Raw genomic sequence first — 22,355 nt, forward strand, 5'->3', positions numbered from 1 at the left:
TATATTGTAAAAAAATTGTAATTGAAAACAAAGATGTGCCAAAACTATTTATGAGTATTGGGCAATGAAAACAAAGCAAAGATGGCAGATTTCTGCGTTTTTACCACGTTTTTCACTGTGCACACATTTTGCCGATAAGGAAGGAAAAGGAAGGAAGGGAGTAGCGTTTTTCACTTTGACAGCCGAAATAAAATGGCGAAATCGTTTGAAATCGCACGACCTACCCAAACACGATCTAACTAACGCAACCAACTTTGCATAATATGAAAAAATTTTGATATTCATCCAATCGGTTGGTACAACTCATACAACTGCACCATATACGTAACAATCAGTTGTACAATTCGATGAAATTGGTACAATAATTGGTGCGTGTATGCCTTGCATTAGTAGACCATAATTTTTTGCGTGTCGAGACCGCTTGTACTAAGCGGTCTCCTGTCTCGACAGGAAAAAATCTATGTCTTACTAACTTGTTTTCCCTGCCTATTGCCTGTGGAGACTCCATATTGCTTATTTCTTACAATATATGGCAAACTAATTAGTTTAAGATATATTGTAAGCAATAAGCTGTCACTTCAGCAGTTTGACACCGCAGTTTTCATTTCTATGAAAATTTCGAAGAGGCAACATATCCCATTTACACATATGTATGCCGACGGCATTTTCATTTCGCTAATATGAAATTTAAAAGATCGAATATTAAAACGATTGTGTTATGTTATAAAAATAAAGTACATGTTCAAAATAACATATTGTTACGAATTTACTCTTGCTAGTTTACTTTGTTAGGTTCGTATCTCTGGATTGACAAATAAAATCAACACTGTTTAATTTAATTCAACAACTCTTTATTTCACAACTCGTCTACACTATAGCAGTTTACGCTGGCGCTGCCACGGCTTATATAGCCACGCACTTCTCGCTGATGCCGACGTGTCCTTCTAGAATATCGCGTCTGGAAATTACCAGAACATACGGCTATACGGCGCCAGACGCAAGCAGACAGTCGCGGCGCCAGACTCAGCAATTGTTTAACTAGACAAGCAGACAGCCGTGGCGCCAGATGTCTACAACAAGACAAATGCTATTCCATATACCTACAACTATTGTTCATAATCAGGGATGCATATAGTAATACAAATACAACTTAATACTACTTTTGTAACACTGCCCTCCACTAAAGCCTAATCGTCCCGATTAGGTACAAATCCTCTTGAACCAAATGGGGCGAGCCTCTCCAAATGTACTACTTTCATTTTACATCTTGCTTTCCCATTTCTTTGTATGCGGTATACCACGTCATTAAGTCGTTTCATCACCATATAGGGTCCTTCCCAGGCTGTCTGCAGTTTCGGGGACAAGCCTTTCTTTCGAAGTGGATTGTACAACAGGACCAGATCACCTTCTTCAAAACCTTTTGAATTTGCCGCTTGATCGAACCGGTCCTTCATCTTATTGCTCATCAGATGCGTAAGCTGTCTTACCATTAGATGCAATTCATTCATTTCTTCCTTTAAGGCAGAACAATAATCTCCATCATTTCTTACAGCTGTAGGATTCGTTCCAAACTTAAGATCAGCAGGGAGTCGCAGATCAGATCCAAAAATAATCTTTGCTGGCGTGTAACCAGTTGTCTCGTGCTTTGCTGAACGATACGCCAGCAGGAACATCTGGATGCACTTGTCCCAATTCCGTTGATCTTTATTAACGATTTTCCGCAGATGTTCTTCGAGCGTTCGGTTGAATCTCTCTACCATCCCATCTGATTGTGGGTGTAACGCTGTTGTCCGTGTCTTGTGGATGCCCAATAATGTACAGACTTCTTGGAAAATGGAAGATTCGAAATTCCTGCCTTGATCTGAGTGTAATTCGACGGGCACTCCGAACCTTGTTATCCAATTTTCTACAAACGCTTCGGCTACTGTCTTCGCTTCTTGGTTTGGTAAGGCATATACTTCTGGCCATTTACTGAAATAGTCCATGACAACCAGTAGATATTTGTTTCCGGCCGTACTGGTTGGGAACGGACCTGCAAGATCCATTGCGACTCGTTCAAATGGTGATCCCACGTTGTACTGTTGTAGCCTACCGCGACTTTTGGCTTTAGAGCCTTTAGCTGCCATGCACTCTACGCAATTACTTATCCATTCTGCTATGGAATCTCGACAGCCGATCCAGTAGAACCGTTGTTTAATCTTCTCTATAGGTGCCCTTCACTAGGTCCATTGTGATATTCTTTCAATACTTTCGGGATCATGGACTTCGGTACTATGATCAGCAGACGAGACTGTTTGCCATCTTCGCTTTCCCAGGTACGATGAAGGTATCCATTAACGAGGTTTATGCTGTTCCATTGGGCCCAATATGCTTTTGCAGTTGGACTCTCGCTACTTATTTGTTCCTTTGGTGGTCGTACCCCATTTTCTTTGGCTTTATTGCATTATCAGCTTTGCAAGATCAGGGTCCTCCAGCTGATTGATTCTGATGCGGTGAGGAGTCCAATCATCTTCAAGTTCTATATTCAGTAATCGCACGTCGATTATACCTTCTTTTCCTTCTGATTTGGAGCAATGTTTACATTCCAGTGGACAAGGGCGACGTGATAATGCATCCGCATTTTTGTGGTGAATCCCCTTTCGATGTTCCGTTTCGAAGTCGTAATTCTGTAATCTTTCGATCCATCGTGCAATTTGGCCTTCCGGATTCCTAAACTTAATAACCATTTTAATGCTGCATGATCAGTCCTCAGCAAGAATCGTTGTCCATACAAATACTTGTGGAAATGTTTTACACATTCCACCACAGCTAGTAGTTCTTTTCGCGTCACACAGTAGTTTTTCTCTGGTTTCCCGAGCACTCTGCTGTAATACCCAATTACTCTTTCTTGTCCGTCGATGAGCTGAGACAGGACACCTCCAATTCCATAAGCGCTCGCATCTGTATCCAGGATGAATTTCTTTCCAGGTATTGGATAAGCTAACATCGGTGCCGTACAAAGTAGTTCTTTCAGCTGCTCAAACGCTTTTTCTTGTTCCAACTGCCATACAAACGGGCGATTCTTCTTTGTTAAATCATGTAAACTTCTAGCCACGTTCGCAAATCCAGGTACAAAACGGCGGCAATACGTGCATAAGCCGAGGAAGCTGCGGAGTTCATGTATGTTGGTGGGTTGAGGCCTATCTTTAACTGCTTATATTTTTCCCTCCTCGGTGTGAATCCCCTCAGTTGACACTTTATGTCCGAGATATGTGACCTGCTTCTTCCATAATGAACACTTTTTGGGATTCAAGCGTAATCCGGCTGATGCTATTCGCTGAAAGACTTCCTCTAGATTTTTCAGATGATCATCAAAACTTTTTCCCATGATGATAATGTCATCAAGATACACCAAACATGTCTTCCAGTTGAGTCCTTTTAACACATGTTCCATCAGTCGCTCGAACGTTGCAGGCGCATTACATAACCCAAATGGCATCACAGAGAATTCCCATAACCCGTCGCCCATACTGAAAGCGGTCTTTTCACGGTCACGTTCATCAATCTCGACTTGCCAATATCCACTTTGTAGATCTAATGTAGAAAACCATTTCGCTCCAGACAAGGTGTCTAATGTATCGTCGATTCTCGGTAGAGGATAACTGTCTTTCTTTGTGATATCATTCAACTTCCTATAATCTACGCAGAAACGGGTGCTACCATCTTTCTTTTTAACTAAGACGATAGGTGAGCTCCATGGACTTATTGAAGGTTCGATTACACCGTTTTTGTGCATGTCTTCAATAATTTTGTTAGCATCTTCACGTTTTGCTAGTGGAACCCTACGCGGAGCTTGCCGGATTGGTTTAGCGTCTCCGGTATTTATGCGATGTTTGACAATGCTCGTTCTTCCTGTGTTGTTTCCTTCGTTTGCAAATATGGATGCGTATTTTTCTAATAGTTTTTCTGCTTTTAATTTTTCATTTCCATGCAGTTCGTTCAGCAAATTATTTAGGAGTGTAGGACTTATCTGCTGTGGCTCAATAGTAGGCTTCTGTTGTGACTGTTCGCATCGTGCTATTGCACTTATATTCTGGCACTGTCCAATTACTGCTCCTTTCTTCAGACTTATAGGCGTGTTGAATTCATTCACTACTCTGACCGGAATGGTGGCGTCTTCTCTAATTTTCACAAGCGTTCTTCCTACCAATATGGGTGTATCTATTTTTGTTGGTTCCACAATCCACAATTCTTCAGTCCCACCTCCTCCATTCACTTTAGCCCATACAATCGCCTCAGATTTTGGTGGAATACTCTGATTATCATCAACAATCACCCTCTTACTTTCAACGTTGGTCACATATCCGGTGTTTATAGGCATCTCCATGTTCTGGCAAAACAGCATTTGCTTGTTTAAATCCGAAGTAACCCCGTGATCAATCATGAAATCTACTCCCATTATAATTTCCTCTCCGGTGGCCGTTCGAAGCTTGCAACCGACTAATGGTTCAACCGTTCTTCTTGCCACATCCGGTCGGATATTCGAATGTGTGGCACCAGTATCCAAAGTAAGCGTTGACAGTCGTCCATTTACCATGCCGTTGATAGTAAGATTGTTGTCATGGCGACCTATTCGTGATATCGAGATGGCGGGGCAAATAGTTGTGGGAACCAGCTCACGCCCCTTTGAACTGTTCCGTTTTAGTTTAACGACTTGTGAGATGTGGATGCTCCGTCCTCGTTATCTGTTGGTTGTTTCCGTTTTGATGGGTTTACCTTTATATTGCAATTTCGGGCAAAGTGACCCGCTTTTCCACAGTTGTAACATCTGCCTGTTGTATTTACTCGCGGTGCAGCGATTGTCTTCAGAGTCTTTAATATTTCCTCCATCAGCGCCGGTTGTTCCATTTCAACCCTTTGTACTTTGTGTGCTGGTTTACTTAGTAGGGAAGCTGTTTCCTGTGTGAGGGCGTGCAAACCCTTTTCAGCAAACGTTCTTTTTGGCAATGCATATGTGGCGCGTTTGGTGTCCACATCACGAATTCCATTTATGAAACATTGAATTTTTACCCTCTCAATGTAATCCACAGGTGCATCTGCATTTGCCAAATGAGCCAGTCGTTCTATTTCAGTTGCGAACTCTTGCAATGACTCGTTCATTTTCTGACCCCTATTTTGCAGTTCGATCTGGTATATTTGTTTCCGGTGCTCACTACCATATCGTCTTTCTATCGCACTCATCAATGCCTCATAGTTGTCCCTTTCAATGATACAAACAAGGACGCCACCTTGTCCGCTGCATTCCAATTATTGGCCATTGCTGTCTTTTCAAATTGAAGTTTGAAAATTTGAAATGGAATACTTCCATCGAATGTGGGTGCCTTCAATTTTTGATTATTTGTTGATGGTGCAGGGCCATGTAGTTGCAGTTCTCGCACACGATTACTCAGTTGAAGAAATTCTGATCTTAAATTTTCTTCGTCATTTTTTATTGTGCTTAATTCGTCTTCAAATTTTGAAAATTTCTCTTGCACTTGTGTATTATTTTCTGTAATCTGTTGTACCAAACGCTTTTCTAACTGTGTATTATTTTCAGTTATTTGTTGTGTAAGGCGAGACTCTAACTGTGATGTATTTTCAGCTATTTGCGTTATTTGCTGTGCCAGACGATTTTCTACCTGCACTGCATTTTCTGCATTTTCGGCTATTTGCTGTGCCAGACGATTTTCTGTTTGCACTACATTTTCTGCCATTTGCTTAATAGCCACTAACAACGTGTTCATGTCTACACTTGATGATGTTCGTTGTTCTTCTACTTTCTCTTCTACCTTTGTAGAAGTTTCTGGCCCAACAAATTCGAACTCGTCCACATTAATTCCATCCGCTTCCATTGCTTCACGTAATCGTGCCTGCAGATCCGCCTTTTGCCCGCTTATCGGCAAATTACGCTCCTCCAGTTCCTTTTTTAATTGCTGAATTCTCAATTCTCCGAATTTAACCATCTTGAATTTGGATTATTTGACAATCCCACTTCTGACACCAATTGTTACGAATTTACTCTTGCTAGTTTACTTTGTTAGGTTCGTATCTCTGGATTGACAAATAAAATCAACACTGTTTAATTTAATTCAACAACTCTTTATTTCACAACTCGTCTACACTATAGCAGTCTACTCTTAGCACTGATTGATTACGTTGGCGCTGCCACGGCTTATATAGCCACGCACTTCTCGCTGATGCCGACGTGTCCTTCTAGAATATCGCGTCTGGAAATTACCAGAACATAATGCTATACGGCGCCAGACGCAAGCAGACAGTCGCGGCGCCAGACTCAGCAATTGTTTAACTAGACAAGCAGACAGCCGTGGCGCCAGATGTCTACAACAAGACAAATGCTATTCCATATACCTACAGCTATTATTCATAATCAGGGATGCATATAGTAATACAAATACAACTTAATGCTACTTTTGTAACAATATTTTCAAAAAATTAATATTTAGTTTAATATTGTTAATTTACAGAAAAATTAAGGAATGAGCGAAGTCTTAAATTTAATAAACTTATACAAGCATAAATAATCATTTCTCAATTTAAATTTATTATTTTAATTGGTATATAAAATTTATGCCAGAATTATTATATAGTAGTCCATAAATATGAATTCTTATTTTCCCGGAAATACATTTGTAAAAAAGGGATCTTCATCCTTTTCTTATTATCTTATTTTTCCCAGAAATACATTTGTAAAAAAAGGATCTTTATCATTTGTTATTATTGTATTTTTCCCAGAAATACATTTGTAAACAAAAGGATCGTAATCCTTTTTTTATTTTCCTCATAAAAGATTTAAACAGTTCCAGAGCTCAAAACATGCGCTACATCAGCTCGAACCTACCTACCCTGCGCCTTTGCGCAAATGATTATGTTATGATAACAAATGCCCACATGCAGATTTGGCAATGGCAATAGCAATAGATTTGACAGTTAGTAAGACATAGATTTTATCCTGTCGAGACGGCCCGTAAACAGCTTCAGTGACATGAAAATCTTTGACAAAAACCTGTGTGTGAACGCTCTCTTATATACATATGTACATATATACGTATTTATTAGATATGTACGAATACATATATTATTATGCCTGAGAATTTGTAATTAAGAACGAGTTTTTGGTGTTTTAATAGGATGAAAATAAACGAAAAAAATTTGTGTGTTTTTGCCACTTCTCCTCCCTTTGATTGCGAAGGATTTTTGAATAAGCGGGGTGAAATAAATAAGGCTTTCCAAAGGCGATATTTTGTACTGAAGGGAAATTTATTATTTTATTTTGAGAAAAAAGGAGATAAAGAACCATTAGGACTCATAATTGTAGAAGGTTGTACAATAGGTAATCAACAAAAAGATAAATGAAATTGTTTATTACAATTAACAGTTTTATTTTATTTGGCTTCAGAATTATCCGAAGAAAGCGATCAGTACTGCTTCGAAATAGCTTTCAATGGCAACCGAACTTATATCTTAAGTGCAGATTCGCAGGAAATGATGGAAAATTGGATGAAAGCGTTGACGTGTGCTGGTTATGAGTACAAAAAATTGGTTGTGGCGGAACTACAGCGACAATTAGAGGAAATTGAATTTTCTCGTAATAGTAAGTTATAATTAATATATGACTTCTATTATTATACAGTGAACCAAGAAAACTTGTACAGAAAAATGGTTTGGCTTTGAAGTGTCTTATTTTCTCGGCTGCGATTTAGAATAGCATCCCCGGATTTCGGGGTTAAAATGGGTTAGTACGGATAGAGGAGGTCCTCCAGATCAAGAATATATGGGGAAACTTTAGTATACCGTCCCGCGATTTCAGGGTTAAAAGTGATATGGTTGAATAGGGCTGATGCTCCAGATTAAGAAAATATATGTATAATTGCGCCGCAAACTTATAGTTTTCGAGATATTTGCATTTAAAGTTGAAAATTTTGCAAATTTTATCTTGCAATTTCTCGATTTCTAGTAATTATTTATTTCATATTATGCACTTATACTTCATTACATTGTTTCCACATATTTATTTTTTAGTAATTATTTAGTTATTTGCTTAAATAAGCATTTTATATTTTACACAAATTTCATTCCATGCACAATAACAAAAGTATTCCGTGTTGACAGATAATAAGTGTAGTAAGTAAGCTCTATCCAACCATACCACTTTTAACCCTGAATTCGTGGGATGGTATACTAAAGCCGACCCAAATCATCTATTTAAAAAGCGTGTTTCTCCAATTTTTAATGCGTTTTACACTTATAGTTTATACTTTTATATCCACTACCACTACACTAATTCGTTTCTTATAATTTATTTTATATTAAATAGTGCAAAAAGAAATTCTCTTGTTAAATAATACATTTTGATTATATGCAATAATATTAGATATGCTTTCAAAGTTTGGCCAACGTAAGTGTACAAATTTTTTATTGCCTGCACAAAAATGAGATATTTTATTTTTTGACAATCGTGCCCATCAAGTTTGATTCACTTTTAATTTTTTTTTTATAAAAACACGAAAAATACGTAGCATTCTTATATTGTTACTCTTGGTTGCAGTTTAAAAGCTGAAATAGTTTAACCAAAGTCAAAACATCTCTCTATACATCTTTTTTTTGTCACTTTATAGCTCTTATATAGAAATTTAATAAAAAAAAAAAAATTATAACAGGAGAGAAAGTAAATAACTTAAATATTAATTGCAGAAATTATTACCGAGGCCACTTCCGCAACTAATGTACCAAGACCACCACCACGAAGGTACAACCCATTCAATCGACCAGCACCTCCCCTGCCAGGCCTTAGCAATAATAATAAAGTCTCCTCAGAACCATTTATTAATGGACATTTGGTTTCCCCAAAACAGTGTGCACAGACTTCATCAGGTAAATACTAGGTATTTGAATTATAATACATATAATATAATACCCCTAAAGTGGATTATCGCGAGCACCTTCATAGCCAGTAATTGTTTTTTCATATAATGTATTACTAAAATGATTGATTTAAAGGTTTGATAAAAAATAGCTTTCCCACTCTTATTTGACACCCCTTCAACGGTAGTAAAATGTGTAAATAAATTTTTTTTGGAAGTCTTCATGAAGTTGTAAAGTTTTTCATCGGGTTTTCGAATGTTTATTTGTTGTCGTTCAGATTTAATATTGAAATAATAACAAATGCCTTTAAGATTGAATTATTTTTATGTTGAAAACCAGTACATTCGTTTACATACTTATTCGGTTATTTACATATACCTGTCCATCGAGATGATATTCTGTTTACAGTTTACAGTATGCGAAAGAGTAAGCGTAGCAATCTGCTTAGTGGCGTAAAGTCAGAGCAACTGAATAGGGTGCGTCCAGAATCCATTATATAAGATTGTGTCAATAGCCCAAAAACCGTACTTTTAAATTCTCTGAAAATAGCAAAATCAAATGTTTTGTTTGTTTTTATTATTCAAAAATATCAATTTCCAACATTTCAGGCAATAAAAATTAATTTGGTTCTTAACTGCTAGTAGCTGTTAGCTACGAGGAAAAACAAAGCAAACCAATTGAGAAGTTACGTTCTTTAAGAGCGATATAAAGAAAAATCAAAGAAAACTAGCAGAAATTAACTAGAAAATAGTAAAAATGCTTTTAATAATCACAAGTTATATAGTTTCTGCCATGTGCGATTGAGGAAAATATAGTGCTCCTATTACAGGTTTTAACTCCTAAAATCAGAACAATTCAATTTAGTTGTTGTTGTTGTGTTTACTAAATGAGATTTGTGGACATTTCCAGATGCGACAAGTTTCTGTTTTTTGTTGATGGTAGTTATCAAAAATGTATTTAAATTGTTTCACCTATGGGTTGCACAATATATAAGGTTGTCAAATATGAACACAGTATTTGTGCACTATGGATAAAATATAAATAAATAAGTAAAGAGTAGCAAAACGTTAAAAAATTGATTTTACTCGGAAAATGTTTGTATCCTCTGTTTTTGTTCGAAACACTTCTCACAGTCTCTTAATTTTGTTTTTATTGTTTCCTAATTGTTGTCTCTACAAAGTTTTTATCTTTCTATGTATTTTTACAAAATAACTTAAATTCATATATAAAATAGCTTATTTACTCATATTCCATTTCTATTAATATTTTTCCTAAATAGACGCAGTAATGTCCAACTAATAATTATATAATGTCATCCGCATATTCTTGACAGCGGATCCATTGTTAGTTAACAAACAAAGTAGCTCGTCCACGGCAATGCTATAATAGAGGAGCACTCCACCTTCTAGGCGGCCTTTTATAGTGCAGAGACGAATGCAGGGTTGCAATTTTCAGCGCCTTTAACCTTATTTCATAATCAACGTTCTTTTCCATGAAAAGAGAGGTAGTTAGACTAATTGGCCTAAAGAATTTCGCCAGTGAATAATCCTTTCCTTCTACCTTTCTAACAAGTGCTGGAAAAATGCCGTGCGCCCCCGGAGAATTGAATTTTCCGAACAAAGCCATAGCTCATTTGATTGAGTCCTCAGAAAATGTGGAGTCAGTGGGTTTCTCATGCACAGCATTTTCTCATTAATTTCGCTCTTTTCAGTAGCCTTGGGCATGTAGCTCCTAAATGCCCCTTACCTGCACCGCTTGTTATCGTTGCGTTTTCCTTTGCCGTCAGAAGTGGTTTTTGTTGTCTTTTCCTTACGACGTTTTATGAGTTTGGTAGTGCTCCGATTTCATTAAGGTATCCCAATTTTAACTCAAGTTATTGCTTGCATAGTCGTCAGGATGGACGGACGAACAGACAGTCACTAAAAATTGAACTCGCCTCGTCATCCTGATCATTTTTATAAACATACAACCCCATATCTGATAGCGGCCATACATAGGCACACATGTGCGTTCGATCGGTATGTGTAAACATGCGGTTTACTCGTGTATGGGCTTGTTCGCGTACCGATCCATGTTCGCGAAAATGTTTGATTTTTTACGATCGGTGCGCGAGCATGTTTATCGTGTATGGCGTTGTGAGCGCACAAAATCTCATTTCTCTCGTGTCGCCGAGCAGTGAAGATCGCGGACAATTGCAAGTGTTAAGGGGAGAGACTGCTTTAGAGGCATCAAAAAATCGATTTTTTTTAGGATTTTTTTGGGAGGGAAAGAAATAATTGATTTAAGCGAAATTTCTAGGCTTTATAGTCATATATTCGAACATCTTTCACAAATTTTTTGAATACGAAATCTTTGATATTCTGCCTTTAGGAAGCAATTACCCGATGCATCTCGCATATACATTTATCAGGAACAAAAAATTCAAAGAGATTCATGTTTTTTAATAACTTATCTTCTAGTTAAACTAAGAAAATTCCAAAAAAAAATTTACTTTATTTTGTTTAAAAATATGTTCAAACTTGACTTTTCCTAGTTTTTTTTAGTTTAAATAGAAGATAATTTTATGCCAAAAATAATAAACTTTGCCCAATTCCAACTTTGCCCGCCAATTAAAATAATCGTAAAAATAAAAAACCGAGAAATCGCGCTTTTCGCTTTTTTCCCAAGCGCTCATGTATGTATCTGTTTGACGCTCGGACACTATTTCCCTTCTAGCTTCGACAATATTTAGAGTTCCAATCTATAACTTTGTTTGTTAGATAATTTTTAAAGAGATTTAAGCGATTGTTTGAAGCTTCTAAAGCAGGCTCTCCCCTTAATAAAGATTTCGTATCTGAATTTATTGATCTTATAAAAAATTAATTCGCAATTTGGCAAACGAAAAGTGATAAATATAAAAATAATATTGAGAAAAATAAAAGTTGGAATAACTTATTAACGAAATACAAAGAAATAGATAAAAGTGCTACATTAGAAATAAATTCGAAGAAATGTTCCGCTTGCCTGTCGCACATGTTAACTGTGTGAAGAACGAACGCAAAATGGATTTGTGTGTCGTGTATGGACAAACGAATTCACACAGATCGAACGCACATGTGTGCCCGTCTATGTCCTCTTTGAAGCGATTATTTTCAGTTTATACAAACAACCGTTATTATACTCTGTGTCTATAATACGATTGGTAGCTAACAAAAATAACAGTAGTCACTAATTTTAAAAATTGACGCTCTTATTTTAGTAGTGGGAAGTATTAACTTGCTTACAATATCTTCAGTATATTTTATAAATTTTATTACATAGTTTTTAACAAATATTTTATAAGTTTTATTACATAGTTTTTAACAAATTACAAAATGAGTTTCATTTGTTTTACAGAATCAATTATTGGGAACAGCCCAATACATTCACAAAGGAGTAACAAGAATGACTTTCATAATACAGTAACCTCAGCAGTATTTGAATCATGTTTCCCAATAGCGAATGTTTTGCGAAATAAGAATTATACATTTGAACAATTACATGAACATTTGCGTCAAGTAGTAATGAAAGACGTGCTGATATACAGAACGGAACAATTACTCAAGTCGCAGCCACTTATTGAATTGTGATTTTTTCTAATATTCAACATATTATGCTTAAGAAAAGTGATGTGCCTTAAAATTAAGACACATATTTGCTACAGATTTAGTGTATCTAATATAATCTAATATTTATTTTTATTTTTCGTAAGTGCCGAAAACTAACTATATAGTCGCTAATTTTTTGAGGTGGTATTACTATAAAAATAATTGCAATTACACATGTATGTAAATCTAAAAATTGATTAATTTGACATTTATTAAAATTCAACTACTAACTTGCTGTGTGGTAGACGAAATTAAATTATTGTTCGTTTTTTTCAAGACGATAATTTAATAGGCATATTAAAAAGATATTCATTTGCAAAATAATAATTAATTGAAAATAAACTACACCAAAAACACAGCTGTTAATTTTTCAATTACCGCGACTATCGGTCCAACGTTACTGGAATTTACAAGGATTTTATCTGACCATGCTATCATTGGATGTATTTTACAATACTACTCAACATCTCCACTTGGGGAATGATACAATATAACATTACGGCAACTGTCATCTTGTGACTTAATTTTTTTGAGATGAGAATAATAAGCATAGAACAGCATGTAAATTGTAAACAAAAACGTAAACACTTATACTAATTCGAGAAACAAACTTAAATTATTACTTAAGGAGGTAGGGGTGCAGCCCTGTTGTATTTCGGGCTCAATTAGCACTTGTGCCATTTTCATTACTTAAGGAGGTAGTGTGGTAAAAATTTTTCAAAACATCGAAAATAATTTGTTTGTTGTTTTGATTACTTTAAACCCTTAATAATAATGTAGAAACCTTCCTTTTACTCAGATGGTAACGGAAAGTTTTTAAAAATGAGATTCGCCGCAAGGTGTCGTGCAAACAAAAAAAAAAAACAGGCGAAAAAACAAAAGAAAATTAAAAGCTGCACTACTTGTTTACTTATCAATGAATTGTTTCAGTCGAAGGTCATTAGATATGATATATTCATATGTACTTTAAAATTTATACCGTTCGTTTCAGATCATCCACAATGGAGAAATCGTGGGTACCACTTTTAAAGATGGCGTCTTCTGGTCACCCATATCTCTACCGGATATCAAGAAAAATTGACTAAACAATTTTTTCTCTGTACTGTATTATATGTAGAATAACATACGAAAAACCTGAATTCTCAAATAAAAATTTGTGTAGAAAAAAAATTATTGAAAAAGAAGTTGCTTTTACCATAATACCATCTTAATAGTGAAAAAATGTTAGTGAAATCTATACATATAAAAGAAAGTCGTGTTATTTACACTATTTATAACTCAATAACAACTATACTGGCAATTAGTGTTGAGTGAGGTGGATGTGTTTTTTGAGTTCTTGGATTATCTGTGAAATAATCCTAGTTTTTCGTAGTTAAATCACACCTGATTTGGCTTAAGACTTACCGGAATTCCGGAGGATCCAAGTGGATACAAAACCTAAAGAAACTGATAAGTACAATTAAATTTAAACAAAAATTTAGGGGAAACTTTAGTATACCATCCCACGACTTCAGGGTGAAAAGTGGTATGGTTGGATAGAGCTGCTGCTCCAGATTAAGAAAATATGTAATGGTGCCGCCGCAAACTTATAGTTTTCGAGATATTTGCATTTAAAGTTGAAAATTTTGTAAATTTTATCTTGCAATTTCTCGATTTCTAGTAATTATTTATTTCATATTATGCACTTTTTATGCACTTATACTTTATTACATTGTTTCTACATATTAATTTTTTTAGTAATTTAGTTATTTGCTTAAAATAAGCATTTTATATTTTACACAATTTTCATTCCATGCGCAATAACAAAAGTATTCCGTGTTTACAGATATTAAGTGTTGCCATAATTACACATATAGAGAAAATATGATGGCTGGTCAAAGGCACGTAAACCAGGCTATGCGCGATTTATTGAGTACCATAATGAGCTTATATAACAAAGCCGAGACACCGTAGAGGAAAATTATGGCTGAGAAAGCAACAGAGCTTTCTCATATCTCCAAAGAGCTGAACACCCCAAAGCGGCTGCGAGAAGCATCGGGAGAACTACCCCCCACAAAAAAGCCAAAAAAGGCTATTGAAAATGTGCAACAAATGACCAGTGAGGTCAAGAAAGTAATAGATATTACGGGTCAACATAACGCATGCGAAAAATGGGTGGATGTAGTTAAAAATAGGAAGCCGATCCAAAAGAAAATAAGAGCGAAACTGGACGCCATTATAATAACGAAAAAGGAAGGTGCGGCGTATGCGGATATTCTCCGGAAGATAAAAAGCGGCAGCCGTCTTGAAGAGTTGGGATCAAACGTGTCATCCTTACGAAAAACGATGAAAGGAGACCTATTGATTGAGCTAAAAAATCAAGCGGACAAGAGAGCCGAATCATTCCAAACCGTCTTAGAGGGAGCGGTGGGTGAAATGGCGCTGATACATCCAAAAACTCATAGCGTCACAATAGTGTGTAAGGACTTAGAATTAGAATTATTAATTGAGGTAATGCACCGCGACCTAGGGTCTATTGTGCCCTCTCCTATATCACATGACCTCGCAGAGCCCCAGCAGCCTGAACAGTTCCAGCAGTTTGCCGGGCTCAAGCGAGGTTATGTGATCCCTGCTGATATACACGGAATCCAGGGCCTTAAGCCTTTTCCCACAGATTGCTGTGCAATCCTGGATAAGGTGTGCTGGTGTCTCCTGCTCCAGGTCGCAGAACCGGCAGTTGGCACAGGAGACCATGCCCATGTTGGACAGGTGCTTTCTGAGCTTACAGTGCCCGGTGTATATTGCGACGAGGAAACGGAATTTCTCACGAGGTAGGTTAATTAATTCTTTAAACCTGGAGAGATTATACCCTCCCAGGAGCAGCTTAGCGTGGCGCATACCTGCTGCCTACCGATATATATGGCTCTGGTCCCAACATCTTGGATGCTGCTGCCGTGCGGGCCAGCTCGTCGGCCTTCTCATTACCTTCTACTCCCTTGTGCCCTGGTACCCAGATTAGATGTACCCGATTGCACAAGGACAGGCGGTTTAGCCTTTCTATACATTCCTCGACTAAAAGCGATTTGGTCTCGTATGATAGGATCGCTTTTAGTGCCGCTTGACTATCACTGAGAATAGCTATGCGCTGGTTGCGATAGTTGCGGCTGAGGTTGACTTCCGCGCACTGACTGATGGCAAAAACTTCAGCCTGGAAGATACTTGGGAAGCTGCCCATAGGTATGGACAGCTTAGTACGCGGTCCCGCAATACCTTCCGGTGTTTTTGAGCCATCAGTGTACCGCTGAATGGTACTGTCTTCCAGCAGCTTTTCCAGAGTGGAATCATTCCACTCCATCTTGCTGCCTAGAGTTACTGTGAAATTCTTTTTGAGATTTTTTTTCTTAGTTGTGCCATCTCGCGGGAGGAGGGCTAGCGGTGTGCTCTCCGCTAGGGCGTCCATCTGTTTAGAGGACATGATCTTCCCTCTTCCACAGCCTTCTGCTGACATTAGCAGCATGGTGTGCTTTGCTGCTATCTTGATCACCTGATGAAGCGGTGTTAGCTCTAGCAAGACTTCCAGTGCCACGGTGGGACATGTGCGCATTGCCCTCGAAGCACAGACACATGCAAGTCTTTGCAGCTTTGACAGTCTTCCTATCACCGAAGACTGCGCAGCTTTGGTGGCCCAGGCAACCGCTCCATAGGTGACGATAGGCCTTACTATCATGGTATACAGCCATCTGATGATGCGTGGCTTGCATCCCCACGATCTGCCGGCCAGGCGTCTACAAATCATAAGTGCTCTAGTTGCCCTGGATAAAGTTAAGTCCAAATGCCTACTCCATTTTAACTGTGAGTCTGAGGTGAGGCCAAGAACTTTGACCTCCTTAGACATTTCCACCTCTGTGCCTCCGATTGTAAGGGATCTCAGGCCCGGAAGAGATCTCCGCTTAGTGAATGGGATCAGGGTGGTCTTCGCTGGGTTGATGTTAAGCCCTACCGTGTTGCACCATCCCTTTGCCAAGTTTAGGCCCCTTTGAACAATGTCACAGAGAATGTTCTCAAATCTGCCTCTCGCCATTATGACGATGTCGTCGGCGTACCCTAGGCAGCGGATTCCATTGCTTGTGAGTAGCTCGAGTAATTCGTCTACAATCAGGCTCCATAGCATAGGTTTCCTCTTGGGGTGCTGGCCTTGCTTCGATTCGCCCCTCCGATAGGGCTGCTTGAGCTCGGCGGCGCCTCCGATTCCTGCGTCTAGTTGCAGACGAACCGCCATTGGCACCTACGCGTCGTGTATTGCTTGGAGAGGGGTTGTTCCCACTGCTCCTATTCAGACCCCCTGCGGGGAGGGGGATTGAGAATATTCCCGCGGTAAGGCATGCCTGTCGTAAAAGGCGACTAAAATCCAAATGCACTATGTCCGACATTCACGTGTCTGGTTTAATTGAATGTCGGCATGGTCATGAGGTGTCAGAAAAGTGCTATATTGAAATGATTATCATATTCTTTGAATGGGTTTGCGATTATATAACAAACACAAAAACGAAATGACGAACAGCACATCATACAGCCGGGTCCTTAGGAATTCCTAGGAGTTCTTAGGGTCCCCGACTGGCAGTAGATCACAGGTAACACTGTGGTCTACAGGTCATACCAAAGACTAAAACATGGTACCACGGGGAGCAGTAATGCCCTTGGAGTTCGCTCCAATCTGCTCATTGGGTTCGGCCCTTTGGGGAGATTCGTGGTGGCTGTGGTTTAGACCTAAATGCAGGAAGGGCTTTTGTCCAATGTGGAGTCGCACTGCGGCCGGGTGCCGGACCCAAAGTACGGCAGGTGTTTAGGTAGGCCTCGTACCCGACCAAGGTGGCTAGGGTGTTTTTCTTTTGGGTTGCACCCGAACCGATTGGAACCAAAGTATAAGTGTGTTGCGGCACTTTGCTCTGGTTCTCCCAAGGTATAGTGTTGTGCATGCACTTATGCTTTGGGGCGTTGATCAACGCTTTGATTTTGATCCGTTGTACTTTTTGAGTGCCGTGGATTTAAGTCTACTCGTGACAGGTATTCACGTAAAAACACATTGACAGTTGCTCCTATTCAGAGCCCGCTTTTCGGCTGACTCCGGCGTCATGCCGTCCTCAAGGAACCTCAGGTACCACTTTAGAGTGGCCCCACTCATTCCAGCTCTGCGTGGGTCATCATGGCCTCCTGGCCGTCCTGGCTCCGGGGTACATGGGACGTTCCCTCGTTGTCGTCTCCTTTTCCGTTCTACCCTTGATTCCACTTTCGTGAAACCACCCTCCTGCCCACAGTCGATCCTGCTCGAGGGGGTTGCGGGGGCAGCGCTTGCGCGATTTACAGTGGTCACGGTTGAAACACTACGCTGAGTGCCGCTGCAGGAGGGCGCTTCGTCGTCGTCACGTGCGTGCTCCTCAAAAAGTGCACAATCCAGAAAGCTAGGCTTCCGTCTAGCTCCTGGGCCACTCTGCTGCTGCTAGCTGTTGTTGTAGATGCTGTTGCTGTTGTCGTTGTTGTTGTTGTTGTTGTTGTTTGTTGTTGTTGTTTTTACTGTTGTTGTTGTTGGATCATCTTTTTCTTACGACCGTTTGGCCCGTGTTGTGAGCCTCCCGGTCTAGTATTGGAAAGGGGAAGCTGAAAGTCCCTGGATTAGGAGGTGGTAGCTCTTGGTCGCCGCGCACATGCAGCTTCTATCAGCCCTCAGGAGAGATGCTATGCGGCATCTCCCTTGGTGGTTGGGAGATGCTGTGCTGTGCTGCGGTTTAAGCCCCTGCACCACGACAAGGTGCCTACCATTCGCAGAGGACTTGAACGAAGCTACAACACCGGAAGAAATCTGGGAGGCACTAAAAAAAGAGTGTGGGTTGCAAAACCTGGAGAAATCAAGCGTCAAAAATATGAGGAAAAGCCGAAGTGGCACACAAATAGCTTTTATTTGTCTGCGCGCTCAAGACGCTAAAGTTGCACTAAAATTAGGCAAAGTGAAGATAGGTAGTCTATCTGTCGTCTTAGAGAACACTCACCCATTACCCGATGTTTTAGGTGCTTCCAACTGGGTCACATAGCACACAAATGTGTCAGTCAGACTGATCGGTCAACCCTTTGTACACGCTGCGCAGCTGCAGGACACGTAGCAAAAGTGTGCGAAAATCCCCCGAGCTGTATACTTTGCAAAGGAGAGCACTCCGTCTTAAGTACGACATGTCCGAAGTACGTACAAATGATGAAAACAATGAAAAAATTTGGTTGTTACAGCTAAACCTTAATCAGTGCGCTGCAGCACAAGATCTGCTAAAACAAACAGTTCAAGAAGAGAATATAGATGTCGCCTTACTAAGCGAGCCATATAGACTGCGTTCGGAGAGCACTTGGTGTAAAGATAGAAGTGGCAAGGCAGCAATATGGGCCTGCAAAGGACACGCTTTCTCATCCCGCTCCAAAGACGTCCATAATGGCTTTACATGGGCGAAGATGCAAGGTATATAGTTTGTAAGCTGCTATGCTCGTCCTAGCGCAACAATTAGAGAATTTGAAGATTTTCTCCTGGAGCTGTCTCTAGACCCCAGAAACAAATCGCCAATAATAATAGCGGGTGATTTTCACGCATGGTCTACTGCTTGGGCTAGCAGAATTACAAATCACCGTGGTCGCCTCATTCTAGAATCTTTGAGTCAAACAAACCTCACGATTCTAAACAATGGCACAAAAAATACGTTTCAAAAGGGTAATAAAGGTTCTATAATTGACCTAATGTATGCTAACGACACGCTTAGCAGACATATTAAGTGGAAGGTATTAGATATTTACACAAACAGCGACCATATGGCTATAATCGCTGTAGTTTCGTTCTCCCAAGAAAGGGAAATGTCTCGCAGAAATCCCTCTCGAAAACGTAGTTGGCGTGAAAAGGAATTTGATACCGACGTCTTTGAGAGCGTCTGGAGTGCGGCAAAGGCACCGGGCGAAGGCGCCACCCACTTAGTATCCGCTGTGTAGAAGGAACTAGTTGCTGCATGCGACGCAACTATGCGCAGGACGAGATACAATAACAATCAAAAGCCGGTATACTGGTGGCGCGACGAAATTGCCAAGCTGAGGAAGCTCTGTCACTCAGCTAGACGTCGCGCACAGCGAAACTAGGGAGGGGAAAACGAAATCCGCCCCAGAGAAGCATTTAAATGCCAAAAAAGCTCCTGAAGTCAGCCATTATCCGTAGTAAGAGATCCTGCTTCGAAAAGCTATGTGAAGAAGCTAACATAGACCCCTGGGGATCGGCAATCAAAATTTGTATGTCGAAATTCAAAAATAAGTCGCAGCAACCTAAGAACGCATCATTTATAAAGAAGGTTGTCGAAGCGTTATTCCCTACACATGCATCCATTTCCTATATTAAAAGAAATACAGGCCCCTGAATACCTCAAAAACATAATAACGAGCTATTTTAAGTGCTAAGAAGACAGCAACCAACAGACGTGAAACTAGTAGCTTATGCGGACGTCCTCATGGTGGTAGCAGTCGCCAAACAATTTGCGGACCTGAGAAATAAATGTAATGAGTGCTTAAATAGTCTACGCCAATGGTTCTTTTCTATGAGCCTGAAACTGGCGGATGCAAAAACAGAAGTTTTACTGATAAGCACTAGGAAGATAGAAGAACGAATAGAGCTCACCATAGGGGAATGCAAGATTACTTAGCAACCGCAATTAAAGTATCGGGGAGTAATATTAGATTCCAAATTAAAATTTAAAGAACACTTGGAGTATACTTCCGCCAAGGCAAACAGAATTTATAATGCTCTATCGAGAATGATGACCAATAGAGGCTGTGTGCGTTCCAGCCGGCGATTCTTAATGGCGAAAGCAATGAGTTCCGTAATACTGTATGCGGCACCAGTATGGATACAGGCAATGGATATAAAAGCGTATGCAAAACAAATAATTGCAGTGCATAGGCTTTCTGCAATTCGGGTAATAAGTGCTTTCCGGACTATATCAACCGACGCTGCTGAAGTATTAGCCAGCATGCCGCCCATTGACATCCAGGGAGATGAACTCGAGCGTTTATATCAATTATCAACGCCTAAAACAGTATCGGTAAGGACAGAGGAGAGAAACAAGAGTACTAAAATGTGGCAGGAGCGGTGGAATTCCTCAACCAAAGGGCGCTGGACCCATCGACTAATACCGGACATCCACTCGTGGATAGACAGACGACATGGGGACTTAGATTTCTATCTGACCCAAATACTTAGTGGACATGGATGCTTTAGAAGCTACCTTTTCCGATTCCACAATGACATTAGTCCGATTTGTCCGACGTGTACAGAGTATATAGAAGACTCTGAACATGTATTATTTCATTGCCCTCGATTTTCGAATACAAGGGAACAGCTAAAAACCACACTCGATGGTAGTTTTACGGTCGATAACTTGACGACTCTCATGTGTCAGACGACTGATAAATGGAAAGCTGTTAGCGAAGCGTCAGCGTTCATAATGACCAAACTGAGTTCTTTTCAACAGACTAGGCGTCCGTCAGTCCGCGCAATAGAGGAGACTTAAATGTCTTGTCCCTCCCACGAAGTAATACCTAGCCGGTGGTTCCGTGGGAGAGTCCTGAGTTGGGAGTGGGTTAGGTTTAGCGGATTAAAGTTCCGAACTTCGGCTTTCGATGGTTCCCCCCACTATAAAAAAAAAAAACAACTATACTGGTAGCTTAGAATCAGGGTAGGCTACTTCTCATCTCTTTATGTTAAAATTCAAAACAATTTATAAATATAAAAAATTAGAATCATTTAAGAAATTTAGTAATGCAAAAATACAGAGAAATAAGTAAAAAATTTAATATCTATACATGCTTAGTATATGGGCTGTATTGACTGTGCTTCTGAACCAGGCAGTTTTTTTTAGGACAAACCCGTTATATGACGGTTTAATATCGCAAAATGGCATTGTCAAGGTATAGCGGATACTTTGCTAGATTATGGGCGAAGGATGCAAATACATTAATCAGCCCTCTTCTGCATTTCGACTGGAATCGAAATTTTTCAGTTTGGCAACTTTGGTATTCTGCGTTTCGATTAGTTTCGATCAATCTTCGAAATTTCCAATTTTATGTATTCTACATTGCGATCGTAGTTCCGTTTTTGTAAGTTGAAATTTTGTTCGCGGAGAGCGGTTATATTTTGGTTTTAGTGTACTTTTACAATATAATTTTCCCAAAAATGTAAGTAAAATTTGTTGTTGATAGTTTTAAAAGTCACCAACATGATTTATTTAAGTTTTTTGTGCTTTAGTAATGTTTTTTGATATATTTGTAGGTCAAAAACAACAACACCAGCTGCGAAATGAAATAAAAGCATTTACTTTTTTAATATAGGAGCTGTAAAATGCACTGAATGCAATTGTTTTTATTTAACAGAGTAATGTAGAGCATATTTTGAATAAAATAAAACATGAATATAAAATATTTTAATTTAAAAACCAGAAAGTATGATGTCTCTAATACGGTTTGCTATGGAAGCAAACAACAATAATCTGTGTATTTTTGCTTTGTTATGTTTCATTTTCCCACGTTTCAAGGCAAACAGCTGACTTCGAAAGAGCTACAGCTCTTCCTCTTCTTCTTTCAATCCAATCGTAACTCAGAATACCTACTTTCGATTCAGACGGAGCGTAGAGCGGGAACGTAATCGAAATGCAGAATAGGGCTGAATAATAAAGCAAATATCTAGCATGAAAATATAGCGGAATAATTAGAGTGTCGATAAAAATGTCTATTATAATTTGAGATATATTGTTTTGTGTAGGATTAAAAGATGAGGAAATC

General features: G+C 39.2%; 2 protein-coding genes across 5 annotated transcripts in view; one reads left to right on the forward strand and one right to left on the reverse strand.

The window, feature by feature from the left end:
* Positions 1-278: 278 nt before the first annotated feature.
* LOC125775445 (uncharacterized protein K02A2.6-like) overlaps positions 279-22,355 on the reverse strand; it is a 139,426-nt gene continuing 117,349 nt past the window's right edge. The window contains exon 2 of one of the 2 annotated variants that reach the window (XM_049446080.1): positions 279-1,100. The gene's annotated coding sequence lies outside the window, so the exon portion shown is untranslated. Of the gene's footprint in view, positions 1,101-5,983; positions 6,388-22,355 lie in introns of those variants that run through there. The other variant, XM_049446081.1, reaches the window with a different exon arrangement.
* LOC105225652 (sesquipedalian-1) lies at positions 6,969-12,885 on the forward strand. 3 transcript variants are annotated; one of them, XM_049446111.1, is made up of 5 exons: positions 6,977-7,099; positions 7,167-7,369; positions 7,436-7,630; positions 8,731-8,910; positions 12,277-12,885. In XM_049446111.1, exons 1-5 carry the CDS (start codon positions 7,071-7,073, stop codon positions 12,507-12,509), a joined length of 840 nt encoding a protein of 279 aa, XP_049302068.1. In that variant the 5' UTR covers positions 6,977-7,070; the 3' UTR covers positions 12,510-12,885. The 3 variants fall into 3 exon arrangements, with proteins under 3 accessions (XP_049302070.1, XP_049302068.1, XP_049302069.1); XM_049446113.1 differs by lacking the exon at positions 8,731-8,910 and having other exon boundaries at positions 6,969-7,099; XM_049446112.1 differs by having other exon boundaries at positions 7,022-7,369.

This window comes from Bactrocera dorsalis, chromosome 1, assembly GCF_023373825.1.
Source record: "Bactrocera dorsalis isolate Fly_Bdor chromosome 1, ASM2337382v1, whole genome shotgun sequence".
Lineage (NCBI taxonomy): Eukaryota > Metazoa > Arthropoda > Insecta > Diptera > Tephritidae > Bactrocera > Bactrocera dorsalis.

Excerpts from the sequence above, each read along its gene's own strand:
- LOC105225652 (XM_049446111.1), top strand. The coding sequence starts at position 7,071 with ATGTACATATATACGTATTTATTAGATAT. Across the intron at positions 7,631-8,730 it reads AATTGAATTTTCTCGTAATA|AAATTATTACCGAGGCCACT; the intron begins GTAAGTTATAAT and ends TATTAATTGCAG. Across the intron at positions 8,911-12,276 it reads GTGTGCACAGACTTCATCAG|AATCAATTATTGGGAACAGC; the intron begins GTAAATACTAGG and ends TTTGTTTTACAG.